Source organism: Orycteropus afer, unplaced genomic scaffold, assembly GCF_000298275.1.
Source record: "Orycteropus afer afer isolate SDZICR_OR568_19922 unplaced genomic scaffold, OryAfe1.0 scaffold00229, whole genome shotgun sequence".
In the NCBI taxonomy this organism is placed as follows: Eukaryota; Metazoa; Chordata; class Mammalia; order Tubulidentata; family Orycteropodidae; genus Orycteropus; species Orycteropus afer.
This window is the reverse complement of record NW_006921816.1, coordinates 619,128-639,159: the sequence shown is the minus strand read 5'-3', so window position 1 is coordinate 639,159 and position 20,032 is coordinate 619,128. Positions and strand designations below refer to the sequence as shown.

General features: G+C 37.1%; 1 protein-coding gene across 1 annotated transcript in view; it reads right to left on the bottom strand.

The window, feature by feature from the left end:
- The window catches only part of METAP1 (methionyl aminopeptidase 1), a 136,633-nt gene that overhangs the window by 59,291 nt on the left and 57,310 nt on the right, over positions 1-20,032 (bottom strand). The window contains exons 2-4 of the mRNA XM_007948849.2: positions 19,691-19,742; positions 8,709-8,821; positions 8,040-8,100 (exon numbers count right to left, since the gene is read on the bottom strand). Of these exons, the coding sequence (XP_007947040.1) occupies positions 8,040-8,100; positions 8,709-8,821; positions 19,691-19,742 (226 nt within the window). The remainder of the gene's footprint in view (positions 1-8,039; positions 8,101-8,708; positions 8,822-19,690; positions 19,743-20,032) is intronic.

Below are 20,032 nucleotides of genomic sequence, written 5' to 3'. Positions count from 1 at the left end.
TCCTAGATTTATACTTTGTACATTCCATGTTCCGATGATTAATGGATGTCTGCGGCTGTTTCTCTTCAATTTGAGTGGTGCCACATCAGCAAATGAAGGTTTCAAAAGCTTTCTCTTTTCCATATGAGTAAGGCTGGATTTACTCAGATGTTGCAGCTCTTTCCCAGTCCTATTTTGAGAGCCTTCTAGCCTAAACGGACTATTCCTGAAGGTGCGCGGCAATGTACCAAACAGTGTTTCTTTGCTATTCATAAGGTTTTCCCTGGCCAATTCTTTCAGAAGTGGACGGCCTCTTCCTTCTTCCTAGTCTGTGTACAGCACTATTTACAATAGCAAAAAGATATACACAAGCTAACTGCCCATCAATAGATGAACGAATAAACAAACTGTAGTACATACACACAATGGAATACTATGCAGCCATAAAGAATTATGATGAGTTCTCAAAATATAGCATAGATGAATTTAGATGCCGTATGCTGAATACAGTAAGTCAATCACAAAAGGACAAATACTGTATGATCTCACTATTATAAAAAGATAAGAATACATATACAGACAGAAAGCAATATTCTTTGGTGGTTATCTGGGATGTGAAAGAAAAGGAGGGGGATAGTAATATTTGTTAGTTTTTGGTGATGAATAAGGTAATACTGAACAAAGGTGAAGTGCACAACTTACCAAGGTAAAAGATACTAAGAAGTACACAAGAGTAAGGTGTTATTTTGGTAAAAGCCACAACATATACATATACATACATACATACATACATATATATGTATCTATAAGGAGCTCTGGTGGTGTAGTGCCTAAGGCATTTGACTGGCAGTTCAAACCCACCAGCCACCCCATGGAAGGAAGACTGGGCGATCTGCTTTCATAAAGATTTATCACCTTGGGAAACCCAAAGGGGGGGTCACTATGAGTTGGAATCAACTCGATGGCATTGAGTTTGGTTTTTTGATTTTATATATTTATGTGTTTGTGTGTGTATGTGTGTACAACTGTATGTATATATATGTGCATATGTACATATGTGTGTATGTATATATATGATATAGATGTGTGTGTATATATACATCTATATGCATATACCAAAAAAGCAAACTCACTTGCTATCGAGTGTATTCTGACTCATAAGACCCCCACTGGGTTTCCAAGGCTGTAAATCTTTATGAAGTAGACTGCCCCATCTTCCTTCTGCGGAGTGGCTAGTGGGTATGAACCACTGACCTCCTGGTTAACAGCTAAATGCCTTATCCACTATGCCACCAAGTCTTCCTTTCAGGAGCATGGATATTATCCTACCACTGACAGCACTGTACTTTAGGACAGATTTTGAAACATTCTTTGTGATGATGAATGCCACGCCATTCCTCTTCAATATGTTATTCCCGGCATTGTAGATCATGATTGACTGATTCAAAATGGCTCAAAACAGTCCATTTCAGCTCACTAATGCCTATGATATCGATCTTTATGCATTCCATTTCATTTTTTGACAACTTCCAATTTTCCTTAGATTCATACTTCATACATTCCGTGTTCCAATTATTAATGGATGTTTGCAGCTATTCTTCTCATCTTGAGATGTGCCACATCAGCAAATGGAGGTCCCGAAAACTTTACACCATCCACATCATTAAGGTCAGTTCTACAATGAGAACACTCAACAGTTCTTCCCCAGTCATATTTTGAGTGCCTTCTGATTCGATGGTCTCATCTTCCAGCACTACACTGGATAATGTTTCAGGGCTATTCATAAAGTTTTCATAAAGTCAAACAGGATTAATAGTCTATATGAATGATGGCCTCACCTACCTTGAGACCAGAAGAACTAAATGGTGCCTGGCTACCACTAACTGTTCTGACCAGGGATACAAGTGATGGTCCTGAATAGGATGGCAGAAAAATGTAGAACAAAACTCAAATTCCTAAAAATGGCCAGACTTACTAGACCCAGAAAGACAAAAGGAACTTCTGAGACTATTGCCCTGGGATACCCTTTAAACTTAGAACTCAAACCCCTCCTTGTGATCACCTAATAGGCAAAAGAAAGAGTGGCTCATAAAATAAATACCATCTCTGAGTGTTCCTCTAAATAATCATCTAAATGAGACCTAATGGTTAACAGTTAGCCTAGCCCAAACATGAAAAGGTAAAAGGGGACAAGAAAGTTAGATTAATGGAAACAGAACAAATGGAATGGAAGTAATGAGAAAGCTCACACACTGTGAAAAATGTAACCAATGTCAATATGTGTGTGTGTGTGTGTTAATTGCCAAAGGAGCACCAAATTTGCTGTGTAAATTTTCTCCAAAAACACAATAAAATATATAAAAAATAAATAAAAAGGCCTGTCATGAATGTAATAGTATAAACAAAGACAAAATATAAATGTTTGCTATGAATTGTGTCCCTCAAAAACATATGCTGAAATCCTAACTTCTGTCCCTGTGGTTACAATCCTATTTGGGGAATGGGTTGTCTTTGCAATGTTAATGAGACAGGATTAGTGTAGGGTATGTCCTGAGTCAATCTTTTTACAAGATATAAAAAGTTATATCTTTTTACAAGATATAAAAAGAGGCGGTAAGGACAAGCAAGCAACCAGAGATTGGGGAAAACTTATGAAGAGCCACATGGATATATCTTCAAGGAACAAGGAAGCAGAAGCCTAAGAGACAAGGATCTTCCCTTAGAACTGAAGAGAGTAAATCTTCCCCTGTAGCCAGTGCCCTGAATTTGGATTTCTAACCTCCTAAACTATCAGAAAATCAATTTCTGCTTGTTAAAGCCATCCACTTGTGGTACTTCTGCTATAGTAGCACTACATTACTAAGACAATAGTAAACTAGGAAAAAACATATATAGCACATATATCAAAAAACTATGTCCCTTAATATACCAAGAGCACTTATAAATCAGTAAGGCAAAACTAGTAACTTAACACAAATAATGAAAGCTAAGGATAGGAATAGACAGTTCAAAAGAAAAGTATATACAAATTACTTTTGACATGAAAAGATGCTCAACTTTACTCAAAAAGTGAAAATAAAATAGTAACAAAATGCTATTTTTCATCTTTCACATTAGAAAAGATCACGAAGCTTGCTAATGTTGGGAAGAGACTACAATGTACTTTAATGGGAGTATTAAATGGAACAAAATCTCTGAAATTCGTAATATCTCTAAAAATAAAAAATGCATGAATTCCTTCATCCAGCTATTTAACTTAGAGAAATTAGCCTACAGAAATACTCTCACATATGCAAAAGATAAAAATATATGAATAGTTACTGCCATCAACTTGGCAAAAGAGAAAAAGAAGAAAGCAAAATCAAGCTGGAAATAAATTAACCACTGATTACTTCTTCTTGTTGTTAGGTGCCACTGAGTCGGGCCTGAATCATAGCAACCCCATACACAACAGGACAAAACACTACCTGGTACTGCATCATCCTCACAACCCTTGCTATACTTAAGCCCATCAGTGCTGCCATTTTGTCAATCCATTTTGTTGAGGGTCTTCCCCTTTTTGGCTGACCCTCTTTTTACCAAGCATGATATCCTTCTCCAGGCAATGGTCCCTTTCTGACAACATGACCAAAGTAGGAGAGACGAAGTCTGGCCATTCTCTTTTCTAAGGAGCATTCTGGCTGCACTTCTTCCAGGGCAGATTTGTTCATTCTTCTGGCAGCCCATGGTATTTTCAGTATTCTTCACCAACACTAAAATGCAAAGGCATCAACTCTTCTTTGGTCTTTCTTACTCACTGGCCAGCTTTCACATGAATATAAGCTAGGTGATAACACCATGGTTTGGGTTAGGTGCAACCTCAGGTTCAAAGTGACATCTTTGCTTCTTAACACTTTTAAGAGGTCTTTTGCAGTACATTTTCCCAGTGCAATACAACGTCTGATTCCTTGCCTGCTGCTTGAATGGGTGTTGACTATGGCATTTTTGACAAGTTCAATTTCTTTGTCCTTTTTTTGTGATTACTGGTCCAGTTGTGAAGATTTTTGTTTTACGTGGAGCTGTGATCCATACTGATGACCTTCTTTGATGTTCATCAGTAAGTGCTTCGAGTCATTTCCACTTTCAGTAAGCAAGGTTGTGTCATCTGCGTACCTCAGGTTGCTAATGAGTCTGTTATCCTGATGCCATGTCCTTCTTCATATAGTCTAGCTTCTCAGATTATTTGCTCAGAATACAGAATGAGTAAATATGGCAAAAAGACACAACCCTGATGCACACTCTCCCTGTTTTTAAACCATGCAGTATTCCCTTCTTTGAATGACAGCCTCTTGATCCAGGTACAAGTTCCTCATGAGCCAATTACGTGTTCCGGAATTCCCATATTTTTGCAACGTTATTCTTAACATGTTATGATCCATACAGTCGAATACCTTTGCATAGTCTGTAAAACACAGGTAAACATCTTTCTGGTATTCTTCGCTTTCAGCTAAGATCCATCTGACTTCAGCAATGACAGCCCTCATTTCACGTCCTCTTCTGAATTCAGCATGCATTTCTGGTATGATATACTGTGGCAATCATTTTTTAATTATCTTCATCAAAATTTTACTTGCATGCGATACTGATACTGTTCAATTATTTCCACATTCTGTTGCACCACCTTTCTTTGAAATGGGCACCAATATCGATCTCTTCCAGTCAGTTGGCAAAGCACCTGTCTTCCAAATTTCTTGGCATAAATGAGTAAGCGCCTCCAGCACTGCAGCCATTTATTGAAACATCTCAATGTGTATTTCTGTCAATTCCTGGAGCTTTGTTTTTCGCCAATTCTTTTAGTGCAGCTTGGACTTCTTCCTTCAATATCATTGGTTTTTGATTGTATGCTACCTCCTGAAATAGCTGAACATTGACCAATTCTTTTTGGTACAGTAACTCTGTGTATTCCTCCCATCTTCTTTGATGCTTTCTACATCATTCAATATTTTGCCCATAGGAATCTTCAATATTACAATTCAACACTTGGAGTTGTTCCTCAGTTCTTTCAGCTTGAAAAATGCTTAGCGACTTCTTCCCTTTGGTTTTATAACTCCAGGCCTTTGCACATTTCATTGTAATACTTTACTCTGTCTTCTTGAGCTGCTCTTTGAAATCTATTCAGCTCTTTTATTTCATCATTTCTTCCAATTTGCTTTAACTACTCTCTGTTCCAGAGCAAGTTATAGTCACTTCTAACATCCATTTTGGGCTTTTCCTCCTGTTTAAACGACCATATGCTTTCTTCATGTATTATGTCCTTGATGTCATTACACAATTCATCTGGTCTTCAGTCACTGGTGTTCAATGACTTAAATCTATTCCTCAGATGGTATCTAAATTCAGATGGGATATAATCAAGGTTTTATTTTGGCTCTCATGGACTTGTTTTAATTTTCTTCAGCTTCAACTTGAACTTCCATGTGAGTGATTGATGGTTTGTTCCACAGTTAGTTTCTGGCCTTTTTTTGACTGAAGATATTGAGCTTCTCCATCACCTCTTTTCCACAGATGTAGTCAATCTGATTCTTCTGTATTCCACCTGGCAAGATCCATGTGTATAGCAGCCACTGTGTCTGTTGTTGGAAAGGTATTTGCAATGAATAAGTCATTGGTCTTGTAAAATTCTATTATGTGACCTCCAGCATCATTTTTATCATGAAGGCCATATTTCCCAACTACTGATGATTGTTCTTTTTTTCCAATTTTTGCATTCCAATCACCAGTAATAATCAATATATCTTGATTGCATGTTCTGTCAATTTCAGACTACAAAAGTTGGTAAAAATCTTCAATTTCTGCATCTTTGGCTTAAGTGGTTGGTATATAAGTTTGAATAATAGTAGTAGTAACTGGTCTTTCTTATAGGTGTATGGATATTACCCTATCACTGACAGCACTGTACTTCAGGATAGATCTTGAAACATTCTTTTTAATGATATAGGCCACATTCCTGGTATAGTAGACCATATGACTGTCTGATTCAAAATGATCAATACCAGTCCATTTCAGCTCACCAATGCCTAAGATACTGATCTTTATGTGTTCCATTTCCTTTTTGACAACCTCCAGTTTTCCTAGATTCATCCTTTGTATGTTCCACGTTCTGATTATTAATGAATGTTTTCAACTGTTTCTTCCCATTTTGAGCCATACCCCCTCAGTAAATGAAGGTCCAAAAAGCTTTACTACATCCATGTCATTATGTTTGTTGCCTCTACTTTGAGAGGGTATTTCTACTCCAGTCATATTTGGAGTACCTTTCAACCTGAGGGGCTCATCTTTCTGGCACTATATCAGATAATGTTTCACAGCTATTCATAAAGCTTTCCAGTAATACATCAGCCAGTGTTTGACTGCTATTCATAAGGTTGTCACTGGCCAGTTTCTTCAGAAGTAGCTGGGCCCGCTCTTCCTCCCAGTCTATCTTAGTCTAGAATATCCACCAAAACCTGTCCACATGCTGGTATTTGAAATACCAGTGGCATAGCCTCCAGCCTCACAGCAACACGCAAGCTACCAAAGTATGACAAACTGACAGATAAGTGGTGGCACTGTTTAGTAGGTATCCAATTTAATCAATTTTTATATATTCCCCAATGGAATACTATGAAGTCATTAAAAAAAGGCCATTTATTATGGGCTTGTATAGAATTATTTCTGAGATATGTTAAGAAAATATAGCATGATGAAAAAGTGTATATAGTTCATTCTTTTTGTGTACAATGATAGGTGTGTGGGTGTCTGATTTGTGCACATGCATTGAACTTCTCTAGAAAATTCTACAAGAAACTGGTAATTGGAGTTGCTTCTGGAGAGTAACACTTTTCACTGCATACTATTTCATTCTTTTAGAATTTACCTTGTCTATGGATATCTTATAAAATATTGTTTAATATTGTATTTAAGAATACTAAATAAACTAATGAAATTATACGTCCTCAACAGTATTCTATTACTTAGACTGCCTGTTGCTTTGTTGTTGTTGTTGTTATGTGCCGTCAAGTCAAACCCGACTCATAGCGACCCCTCCTTGGGTTTCTGAGGCAGTATCACTACGTAAGTAGGATTGCCCAACCTTCCTTAAATAGTGCAGTTTGATTAAATTTTCAAAATAAATTTATGAAAGTAGTTTCCTACTTTCCAGCGAAAAAAGCAAAGGCAGATTAGTTTCGTAGACTGAACTATATAAAACTGCAAATATTCAACATTCTTGAAAAGTAAGTTATTTCACAATCTTGCACAGACTGTGAGGCTGGCACAGGACCAGGCAGGGTTTCGTTCTGTTGTACATAGGGTCGCTAAGAGTCAGGAGCCACCTCAATGGCACCTAACAAGTTATTTCTCATAGTTCAAGTTATGATATACGTATAGACCCTACATTAAAGACTAATCTACTAGCCTGTGTTGCCAATTACCTATATGCTCTAGGCTACTCATTATCTGTGAAATGGAGAAGACAAAAGAAAAGACTTAAGGAATATTCAAAGTATTAAATGGAGTAACACAGGTAAAGACCTTTGAACAGTGCCTGATACATAATAAAGTATAAATACCAATTACTATTATATCATCTCATCATTGTTACTATTATCAATATCATCATTATTACTACCACCACCATTATTACTATTTCTATCACTGCTACAGCCCAAAGAGTTTAGTTAGCCATTCATTAAAGGCCTCCAAAATCTGCTTTCATCTAAATAGGCAGTATTTAATTAGGGTAAAAGAATACATTAAAATCAAAACCATTTTTCTAATCTAGAATTTTATACAACACTAAAAAACACAGTAGTATTTTAAGTGCAGCCCTTAATAGTTACATGAAATGTATTTGACATATAGTAGGTGGGGGAAGGAATCTTTAATTCTCTCAAATATTCTGGTGTAGTTTGAAAAAACAAAATGTTTACATTTATAAGAAGTCTAGCACTGAACAATATCAACAAGACAAGCACTCTTTTCGTTTGTGGTAGTCATCAAGCTCAAAAACTTAAAAATGAAGAATCAGCATCAAAACTTACCTAAAGGATGATCAGCATAATCTGGTCTTTGAATATAACTTGGCACTGGCCTTGTCGGCATCTAAAACATCAAAGAGGTTAGTTAAAACTGATTCAAACATGCAAGTAACTTTTATTATTAAGATATGGTAACAAAGAAAATAAAATTGGAAGAAAATACTAAAAAGTTTATTCAGAAGTTTCAAAATACGTTAAAATGGCTTCTTAAATATCCTAACAGAGATCTACTTCATTAAGATCATGCTTTCCTTTCCTGATGCTAATGCCACCCTTTTTATTCAGAATTTTTAAGGGAGACAGTGGTGAAGGCCAGTGAGAATTTAAGATTGCATGTCCATTACCATTGGGTCAGTCAGAAAACATCCATTCTACCCTACCTTATCCTTTAAGAGTAAAAAGAGTTTTCATTCTTTCACCTAAAGTTTTTGCCTCCTTCTTCCATGATTGCTAATTATCTTTAACTTGCAAATAACATACTACAGTTAGTACACAGTTAAAATGAGAGATCCATAGTTAAAATGACAGTTCCTCTGCAAACTTAATCCCAGATTACAGGGTTCATTATTGGAATAGGAATAAAGAGTGTCTTCTTTTTTTTTTTTTAGGAAACTGAAAATTCTAAAAATTGGTTTACAAGAATGTTGTGTTCTTATTACCTTATTTACTCACCAGTGGATAATGTGGCCTGAGTTTACCAGTATATCGATAGCCCGCCCATGGGTCAGTGTTAATATCCCCTTCTACGGTCCAAGCAGAAACTTCTCGCTTTGCCTTTTCATCTTCTGATAAATAGACAGACATAAATAATGTATACTTCTCTCTTCAGTGCTCAAGCTACTGATCATTAGCACACTTTAATTAAAAAAAAAAAAAATCAAGCCAGAGAGCCTAGGCACAAAAAACAAAAACAACAACAGCAAAAATAACTTCCATCCTAAATTAAATCTATACTTATTGCTGTACTCACAACTTTTATGACTCCTTGTGTCGTGGAAGAAAAACCCTAAGCTAAACATATTGTAAATTTTCTCATACAATATTGAATAGGAATAGCTTACAGAACTTCTTTTCTCAAGTAAATACTATATGCACTCCCTCTACAATGTCAATTTATAGAAAACTCATTTTAAAATCTGAGTCCTAGCAAAACCTTGTGTTCTGGTTACCTAGTACCACTCTGACAGGAATATACCACAAATGGGATGGACTTATCAAACAGGAGTTTATTCTCTTATAGTTTGGGAGGCTAAAAGTCCAAATTCCAAGTGCCAGGCTCTAGGGGCTAGGTGAAAGCCCTTCAACCCTAGGGTTCAGCTCTGCCTCTTGCTCCCAGCCCACTAAAGCTAGAGGCATCTTCTTCTCTCAGGCAGCTACTGGCTGCTGAAGCTGACAAGCCCAAGGTTCACAAATAGAATGGCACAGTCTCAATTTTACCAAACTACATGGCAGGCCACTCATTCAAGTCCACTGAAAGTCCCAAGGTCGGCAGAGCATGGCAGGCTGCTGAGCAATGACACGGCTACATACAGGGTTCAAGGGTGCTATAAGCTAGAGACCACTCCCAAAACTGCTGCTTATATAGGGGAAGCAGACCACATACTCAGAGCAGCTACTCAGCTGCTTGTGGTAGACCCTACTATGGAGCTGACTGCCAGGCTCATCATGGTGAGTAACTACCACCAGCTGCCCAGCCACTCAGCCAGGCCAACCAAGTTGATGTACAACTTTGACTACCACACCTTGCCTACTGATTATAGATATTTCAAATGAGTTTTGTGCTCTTACTGAAAGAACAGGTTAGGGTCTATGTACCCCTAAAGAAAATTTAAAGTCAAAAATAAAAATTTCCCCTTGGCTGATGAATGTCTTTTAAGTCAATCTTTTAAATTGCTTTGGAAATATTAGGAGCATCATTTGCCTCTTCAGAAAGTGGCTAAAAGGAGGCAGGAGAAAGGTAGGAAGGGAACAAAGATCTGCTGAAAGTTACTGACAACTCAGTAGAAAAACTGAGAAAACAATCTCTCACTACTTACATTCTCTATCTTTCCTTCTCTCATATCCCCACCTGACCATGTTACTTATTAACATATAAAGCTGTGCCTACTAAAATGTACCTAAGAATCATTTTCATACACAACAGATCCTCTGTTGTATCTGATGTCAGCACACTCACTGCACCTCTTATCTACCAAGTAAAATGAAAATATAAACATAAGACTTCAAATAGCAAGAATTCAAGTCTGACCTATAAACCAGCTCCTAATGCACACAACAAAGCTTTTCCTGATCAGTGCCACAGTATCTTAAGTTTTCAAAGTCAGACTTCAAGCTAATTTTAGATGCATGAGAAAAAACAAAAAGTAACTCCCCCTTAAAACAATCCATTAAAAGAAAAAATGAGAAAGAGTAGATAAAATCATATAATGTTATGCTAGAAAGGATGTTAAAAACAATTTAATCTAACTTCCTCATTTTACAGATGAAGAAACTGAGGAGATCTGGTTTATGTGAGGCAGAGTGATGTGGGAATGCTGGTCCAGTACTCTCTCCACATAGCACAAAGTCAACTTCAGATGAAAGGCCTCTGAGGGGCAATTGACAACAATATGTCAGTATAACCAATACATTCACACTGCCCTTGAAGAGAATACATTTAAAATATTACACACTTATAATACTACATATAAAGTAAAGGAAAAGATGGGAAGGTTCTGTTATGCTACTGAATTTTAAATTTCTTTCACTCCTTTGCAGTTAAAGAAAGTCACTGTGAAAGTTAATGTCAACAGGAAAACTCTTCTCACCCCAATACAGTAATGGACTCTAGGGCCAAACATTATAGAAAATAGTTCAAAATGCAGACCAACAGATGCCTGCTTTAGCTTTCAATTGCATCAAGTAATTTTGTCTGAAGCACAAACCTCATGAGTAATTTTCATCTGAAACCTAGCACAGAATAACAATCAAGATGCAGGCTTTTTGCTTAGTGCACTCCTGGGAAAGGAGCAGCAAGAGGGAGAGACTGTAAAACCTTTCAAAGATTCCTGTTGACCTGAATGCCTGGCCTTTCACAATCTATTTTCAAGAGAGAATTGTAAGCAGACCTTGAATAAAGAATATAACCCAAAATCTACCCACAGTAGTAAGACTGAAATATGACAAGCTCTTTTCTAAACTCTAGGTATAATTTACTTCTGAAAATTTATACTTCAAAAGTCAGTTTTAAAGGATCAATCTGATTTGAATCCTAAGTGCTAGATAAATAGTTGACTTGTAATCAATCTGAATTGAACCAGGGATTGAAAACAAAATTGCATACTAATTGATCTTTTATAAAAGACCGTGAAAGCATAGGACAGTGTAAATACCTGTCAGCTGTTGTCTTTCAATCACAATGCAATAGGGTTATGTAAGCTGCAAAAGTCTGACCCAAAGTGCATGATATCCAGGCTTTGACTTTAAAGATTTTATGCAGGCTGGTGCTTTCAGTCACAGAAACAAAGTAACAGCACACGTATAAACTTTGCCTGAGAAAGGTTTTTCTGATGAAAATTCTGACTCAATTTTTCGAGAGACAATTATTAAATACTTCCTGAGTAATAGTTCCATTTAAAAAGTGAAATGGAATGCATAAAGATCAATATCCTAGACATTAGTGAGCTGAAATAGACTGGTTTAAGCCATTTTGAATCAGACAATCATATGGTCTACTATGCTGAGAATGACAAATTGCAGAGAAATGGCATCTCATTCATCATCAAAATGAATGTTTCAAAATCTATCCTGAAGTACAATGAGGTCAGTAATAGGATAATATCCATACACCTATAAGGAAGACAAAGTTAATACTACTATTATTCAAATTTATGCACCAAATACTAAAGCCAAAGATATAGAAATGGAAGGTTTTTACCAACTTCTGCAGTCTGAAATTCACCAAACATTCAATCAAAATGTGTTAATTATTACTGGTGACTGGAAGTCGAAAACAAAGAATCATCACAGGTAGTTGGAAAATATGGCCTTAGTGACACAAATGATGCTAGAGATCGCAAGATAGAATTTTGCAATATCAGTAACTTATTCACAGCAAATATCTTTTTCAACATGAATGGCAGTTATACATGTGGATCTTGCCAGATGGAATATACAGAAATCATATCAACTACAAACAGAGAAGCTCAATATCATCAGTTAAAACAAGGCCAGGAACTGACTGTGGAACAGACCATCAACTGTTCACATGCAAGTTCAAGCTCAAGCAGAAGGAAATTAAAACAAGTCCACAAGAGCAAAAATATGACCTTGAGTATATCCTACCTGAATTTAGAAACCATCTAAGGAATAGATTTGACACACTGAACACCAATGACCAAAACCCAGACAAGCTGTAGGATGACATCAAGAATATCATCCATAAAGAAAGCAAAAGGTCATTAAAAAGACAGGAAAGGAAGAAAAGACCAAGATGGATGTCAGAAAGGCCTCAGAATGGAGAGTAGATAAAGCAAATGGAAGAAATGACAAGATAAAAGAGATGAACAAAAGATTTCAAAGGGCAGCTTGAGAAGACAAAGTAAATTATTACAAGGAAATGTTCAAAGACCTGGAGTTAGAACACCAAAAGGGAAGAAGGTGCTCAGCATTTCTCCAGCTGAAAAAAAATTGAAGAAAACATTCAAGCCTTGAGTTGCAATATTGAAAAGATTCTAAAGGCAAAATATTGAATGATGTAGTAAACATCAAAAGAAGATAGAAAAAATACACAGAAGCACTGTACAGAAAAGAACTAGTCGACATTTAGTCATTTCAGGATGTGGCATATCAAGAACCAATGGTACTGAAGGAAGAAGTCAAAGCTGCACTGAAGGAACTGGTGAAAAACAAGGTTCCAGGAATAGACGGAATACCCACTGAGATGTTTCAACAAATGGAAGGCTTTTACTCATTTATGCTAAGAAATATGGAAGACAGCTATCTGGCCAACTGAATAGAAGAGGTCAATAAGTGTGCCCATTCCAAGGAAAGGTGATTCAGCAGAATGTGGAAATTATCAAACACTATTATTAATATCACACCCAAGGAAAATTTTGCTGAAGATACTCAAAAACAGTTGCAAAACCTGACAATAATGAGAACTTACTATGTGCCATACACATTAAGCCCTTCACAGGGATTGAATTATTTAATCCTCACAACAAACTTATAATTTCAGCACTTTGTGAGGCTTAGAGTACAGGTAGTCTCAGATTTTGAACATCTGATTTACAGACAACTCCTACTCACCCGTTAAGTTTATGTAAATTTGATTAGAACAAATTTAGTTTGAAATTATGAGGAGTCCTGGTGGCACAGTGGTTAAAGAACCTGGCTGCTAACCAAAAGTTTGACTGTTTGAACCCACCAGCTGTTCCATGGGAGAAAGAAGAGGCAGTCTGCTTCTGTAAAGATTTACACCTTTGAAACCCTAACGGGGCAGTTCCAATCTGTTCTATAGGAGCAATATGAATCAGAATTTGCTCAATGATTATTGGGTTTGGTTTTTTGATTTTAAACAACGAATCAACCCTCACTGGCAATAAATTCTTCATTACAGTCACTTTCACTTGCTGCATATGCAGCTTTTAAGTCACTGAAAAGCCTCTGAGCCATTTATTGCACTAAGCCAAAAACCAACCAAACCAACTGCCACTCAGTTGATTTCAACTCATTATGACCCCATAAACAGATTAGAACTGCCCCGTAGGTTTGCAAGGCTGTATACGTACACCTCAGAGATATCTTGGGTTCAGTTCTAGACCACCAGTGACATTAAAGTGAGTCACATGAATGTTTTGGTTTCCTAGTGCCTATAAAAGTTATGTTTATACTATACTATTGTCTATTAAGAGTGTAATGACATTATAAAAATGTGATATATTGTGTGAATTACTAAAATGGGACAGAGAGACATGAAGTGAGCACATGCTGTTGGAAAAATGGTGCTGACAGATAGACTTGCTTGATGCAGAGTTGCCACAAATCTTCAACTGGTAAAAAACAAAGTATCTGCAAAGCACAATAAAGTGAAATGCAACAAAATGAGGCATAACTGTGAATCTTTATGAAAAGAGACTGCCACATCTTTCTCCCACAGAGTGATGGTAGGTTCAAACCACCAACCTTTTGGTTACCAGCCAAGCACTTAACTACTGTGACCAGGGCACCTTTCTTGCACTAAAGTAAAGCTCAATAAGAATTATATGTGTCTGTCCCAACTTACCTCCAAATTCTTAAAGACACAGTTAGGAACTGATCTCATTCATAACCTGGGACTGCCTGGTTACTGAGCTATGGTCACAAAGCTCCATAAAGCCTGCACAGCACTTTCTCTCGGCAATACAAAACTCAATCACACAAACCACCTACCATATACTAGTTTGGAGGGAGGGGTATGGGAGTAGAAAAAAAAAAATGTGTTACTTAAAGTCCTTTTTTTATATAGGGTTTTTGTATTATATTTTTGGCTACTCAAAAATTATCTTTGAAAAACTTCTACCTTTTACTTTAGAAAAACAGGAGACAAAGGAGCACACTAAATGTGTCAGTGGCAGATATAAAGAGTATAGAATAATACAGTCTTGAGATGTGCAGTGCTACAACTTTTACAGATCAGACTAAAAGCAGAGGCTATTTAAGTATACTCTGGCAGGAGATAAGATATAAGAAATATGTACCCAAACATCAGCATTATACGCTTTAACTAGACACTTTAAAATCTGACTGGTCTCCTTTACTACAATTGTTGTTCTTTGTTGTTACGTGCTATCAGGTTGTCTCCAACTCATAGCAATCTTATATACAATAGAATGGAACACTGCCTGGTCCTGTGCCAGCCTCACAATCCCTCCTATACTTGAGCCCATCACTGCAGCCACCATGTCAATCTATCTTGTTGAGGGCCTCCCCTCTTTCATTGACCCTCCACTTTACCAAGCTTGACATCCTTCTCCAGAGAATGGTCCCTTCTGACAACATGACCAAAGTAGGTGAGATGAAGTTTGGCCATTCTCGCTTCCAAGGAGCATTCCAGCTGCACTTGATCCAGGACAGATTTGTTAGTTCTTTCAGCAGTCCACGGTACTCTCAGCATTCTTCACCAATATCACAACTCAAAAGCATCAACTCTTCTTCAGTCTTACTTATTCACTGTCCAACTCTCACATGCATATGAGGCGAATGAAAATACCATGGCTTGGGTTTAGCTCATCTTAGTCTTCAAGGACATATCTTTGCTCTTTAGCGCTTGAAAGAGGTCTTTTGCAACACACTTGCCCAACGCAGTATAGTATGTCTTTTGATGTCTTGACTGCTGCTTCCATTGGCATTGATTGTAGAACTAAGTAATATAAAGTCTTTGACAACTTGAATCTTTTCTCCATCTATTGTGATGTTACTTATTGGTCCAGTTGTGAGGATTTTTATTTTCTTTATATTGAAGTGTAATCCATACTCCAGACTATAGTCGTTAATCTTCATGAATAAGTGCTCCAAGCCATCTTCACTTTCAGCAAGCAAAGTCATGTCGTCTGTGTATCACAGGTTGTTAATGAGCCTTCCTCCAATCCTGATGCCATGTTCTTCATATAGTCCAGCTTCTCAGATTATTTGCTCAGCATACAGATTGAATAAGTATGATGCAAGGATACAATCCTGATACACTCCCTTCCTGATTTTAAACCATGCAGTATCCCCCTGTTCTGTTCAAATGATACTACAATAGCTAAAAAATAATTTCTATCCTTATTTAGGAGTTCTGGTAGCATAGTGGCTAAGGCACTTGACTGCTAACCAGAAGGCTGGCAGTTCAAACCCACCAGCCACTCATCGGAAGGAAGGTTGGGCATTCCTACTTCTGTAGTGATACTGCCTCGGAAACCCAAGGAGGGGTCGCTATGAGTCAGGGCCAACTCGATGGCAAACAACAACAACAACAACATCCTTATTTAGTTATTTAATTCACATTTCAAAATTTCATAAGGGCTGCATTAAAAAAAAAAAAATAGTAAAGCCTCTGTAATCAAGAAAACTCTGAGACCAGATGATTTTACTGGTAAATTCTATCACACATATAATGAAAAAAGTAGCATCAATTCTATAGAAAAAGAAGAGAAGAAAACACTTCCTATCTTATTCTTGAGACAAAAGGAGAGGAAAAAAGAAAAAACAAACATATTTCTGTTGAGTTAATTTCAATTCAGGGTGACTTACGGTTACTCTAATACCAAAACCAAACAAAAATATTATAAGGAAATTATAGATCAATATCCCACATGAACACAGAATTGCAAACATTACACTTAAAAAAAAAGAAAAAAAAAAAAAAAACTTCACATGCCTGAGTATACCATCCTAAGGACATGAACTGCTTGCTATATGGTCACCTCGCTGTTGTTCCTTGGCATAAAGTACTACTTTTTAAGATGCAGTGGGGTAAAGATTAACTTTACTTCAAATAATTTGGTGCTTGTCCTTAGTTGCTGAAAGAGAAATCTAAACCTCGTCATTTCTTGAGTATTTAAAGTGCTGTTATCTAAACCTCTTTCTAGACTACATCTGGGGGTATGTGCTAATGAGTGGGAGCTGGCCCCACTAGAAAGTCCACCATATAGCTCTGTATTAGCTGACCTCCAATCAATATGACTAAGAGTGAACCCAATAAAGGCTCCAGACACGGAAGCCATGGGTTCTTGTTTGGTGAAAAAAAAAAACATCGATGAACATGGGAGGGTAGTACCATTGTTTCTCACGCAGAAGCCCCACCCTGGGAAACATCACGTCCCAAACCTCAAGCTTATGTGTCCTTCATTTGTATCTCTTTTTGCTATAATAAAGCTGCAATTTACATATATCACTTTTCCCAAGTTCTGTGAGTTGTTCCAGTGAATTATCAAATGCAAAAAAATAGGCGCCAGCAAGCAGGTCAGGAGTAAGGGGGCTCAGGAGAAACTCCTGAGCTTGCGGCTGGCATCCTGAAGGAGTAGAAGATACCTCCAAACTTGTAGCCAGCAAGCCAAAAGTTAGAGAGTCAGGGTGGCCTCCCAAGGTTGAAGTTGGCATGCTGAAAGGGGCAAAAGGAAACTCCAGCAGGTCAGAAGTTAACAATCCCAGAGGAGACTCTCAAACTTGCAGCTAGCATCTGCCTACTTGGCAGTCTAAAGAATGGTGCCCTTGTGACCTGGGAGAACTCACCTAGCTCAGGCCAAAGAAAGAACTACAGCTACATAGTTGGCATCAAAAGAGACAAAGATACCCTGGTTTCTTGTATTCTTTTCACCTAATCCCTTTCCAGATAGTCTTCTTAGCTCCCCACGCTATGCCTTCCTCTAGAGCTAACACCCTCACAGGATACTCTGGATCAATTTATTGGGGTCTAAGATAAAGGGCTGAGTCAGTTAAGGGCTGCCTCTAACCAGTACAGCCTAAACAGACCAGGAACATCAGGATCATCCACTGAAAAAAATTATCCCAAAAGATTCAAAAGGTGCAATACTAAAAAGATGGCACCATACTAAAAATGTAAATGGAGTGAAATTCACATAGCCTATAAAAAGTCCAAAGCCATAATAGTTATGTTGTTTTTACTTAGAGAACATCTGCTATTTAATTCCCTTAAAGTGCAGGCTATAATGAAATAGTTCTACCCTTAAAAAATCCAGTACTGAAGAAAACAGGAAAAGGTCAATGAGTTAAGCAAATGCTTGAGGAAGAGACCCACTCTAAGCTTTTTTTTTTTAAACCAACATACTGTTTAGCTTCAAGTAACCCTTCACTTCTTTACACTTTAACTTCCTCAGTATAAAATGTTAATAACTGGCTCAAAAAGTTTTGAAAAATACTTAACACATTGCTCTCACTGCCATCAAGTTGAATCCGACTCATAGCAACCCCTCCTTGGGTTTCAGAGGCAATATCTACAGGGAAGTAGATTGCCCAGTCTACCTTCCAAGGAGTAGGTGGTGGGTTTGAACCTCCAGCCTGGTTAGTAGTCAAATGCCTTAGGCACCATGCCACCAGAGCTCCTTAGAAGTACAATATTTAATATGCCAGTGAATAAAGTTAATTAAATGGCATTATTTAAAATCACCTTTATACTTTGTTTGAGGTAACAAATTCTGTCATTTATGTTTTGATAAGCTCCTTCATTTATTCAGAGTAATTTTCTCTCATGTTATATAACCATAAATACAACCATATTTCCTCCCACACTACACCAGCATTTCCATTAAATGTAGACTTCACTTTATACAACCACAGATGCTAATCAGAAGGCTGGCAATTCAAACCTACCAGCTACTCCTCGGAAGGAAGACTGGGCAATGTATTTCCATAGAGATACAGCCTCGGAAACCCAAGGAGGGGTCACTATGAGTCAGATCCAACTTGACAGCAGTGAGTTTTTTTCTTTCTTTTTCTTTTTAATTTCCCTCAACTGGCAGTTTAGCTGATCTCAATGAGATTTTTAAAAAGGGATTGTACAACAATCTACCAAACTTCATTAGTTCAGCTAACTCCTAAAAAAATATGCAAGCAATTGAATATAAAATAACAAGGTCAGTAAACTGAAACAGAAACCTTATTCTACGAACCATGATATGTCTGCCAAGCCTTTAGCCTTCAAGATGGTAATGTTATAATAATGGAAAGCCTTTGTCCATTTTCAGGTAATTGTAATGGGCTGTCTTAAGCCAACCACAAAATTTCATGAATTTATAGGATAAGTGGACAGAGCAGGAAGGACTATTTGAATCAGATATTCACTGTGGTGGATAACAACAGTTAAGCAGCAGCCCATGGTTGATTTTGTGGTGTCTTGCAATAACTTCAAAAAACGAAATCAACATTAAACTGCAGGTAATAAAATTATACCACCAAACAACAAAGTAATATAATGTTAAGCAGAAAAGGCAAACTAAGCAAAAACAAAACGGATCTCGCTACATGAAGGTAACTCATGGCCTTATAATATGCAAACACTTGTAAGGAAAAACAACCAAAAAACCAAATCCACTGCCACTGAGTGGATTCCAACTCATAGTAACCCCCCCAGAGTTTCCAAAGCTATAAATCTTTATGGAAGCAGACTGCTTCATCTTTCTCCCATGGAGCAGCTACTAGATTTGAACAACCTTCTGGTTAGCAGCTGACTGCCTTACTACAGTGCCACCAGAGTTCCTTAGCAAAGAAAAGAGGGTACTAAAAGATTAGGGCATTATCAGGTATTGCTCAAATATGATCCAACAACTCTAGTAACCATCTGTGTTTTCACGTTAAATATGTGATATAAAATTATAAGAAGGATATTATTCAGCCACATTTTATTTGCCTAAGGCACTTGACTGCTAACTAGAAGGCTGGCAGTTCAAACCCACCAGCCACTCCTCAGAAGGAAGGTTGAGCAATCTAATTCCATAGTGATACCGCCTCAGAAACCCAAGGAGGGGTCACTATGAGTCTGGTCTGGCACATAACAACAATGTATCATAAAAAAAAAAGTTAATGTCAAAACCCCAACTTTCAGAACATTCAAATAGGCATTTTCAGAACTGGAAGTATTCTTGTCTTTTGGACAAAAGCTACTTTTAAGTCAAACAGAATGTAATTTTACTTACTTGCTTTCTTATGTAGTAACTTGTGAGTAGCCCAGCTTCCTTTAAAACATTCCTAAAATAACAAACATAAAAATTAGTTCCTTAATTTGAAATGCTTTTATATGTTGTTTATGAGAAATAGTTATCATAAACTTTATTTGCAAAAGCCCAAACCTGTGACTTTATTCACTATAATATTTAGAAAAGCTGAAAAAATGACAACTACTGTATTAAAAAATTCACTTCAAAAAGCACTCTATAGAACATACAGATTGGGAAAAAATATTTGGTAATAACATATCTGACAAGGGACTTATCTCTAGAATTTATAGAACACTCCAACACCTCAATAACAAAAAGACA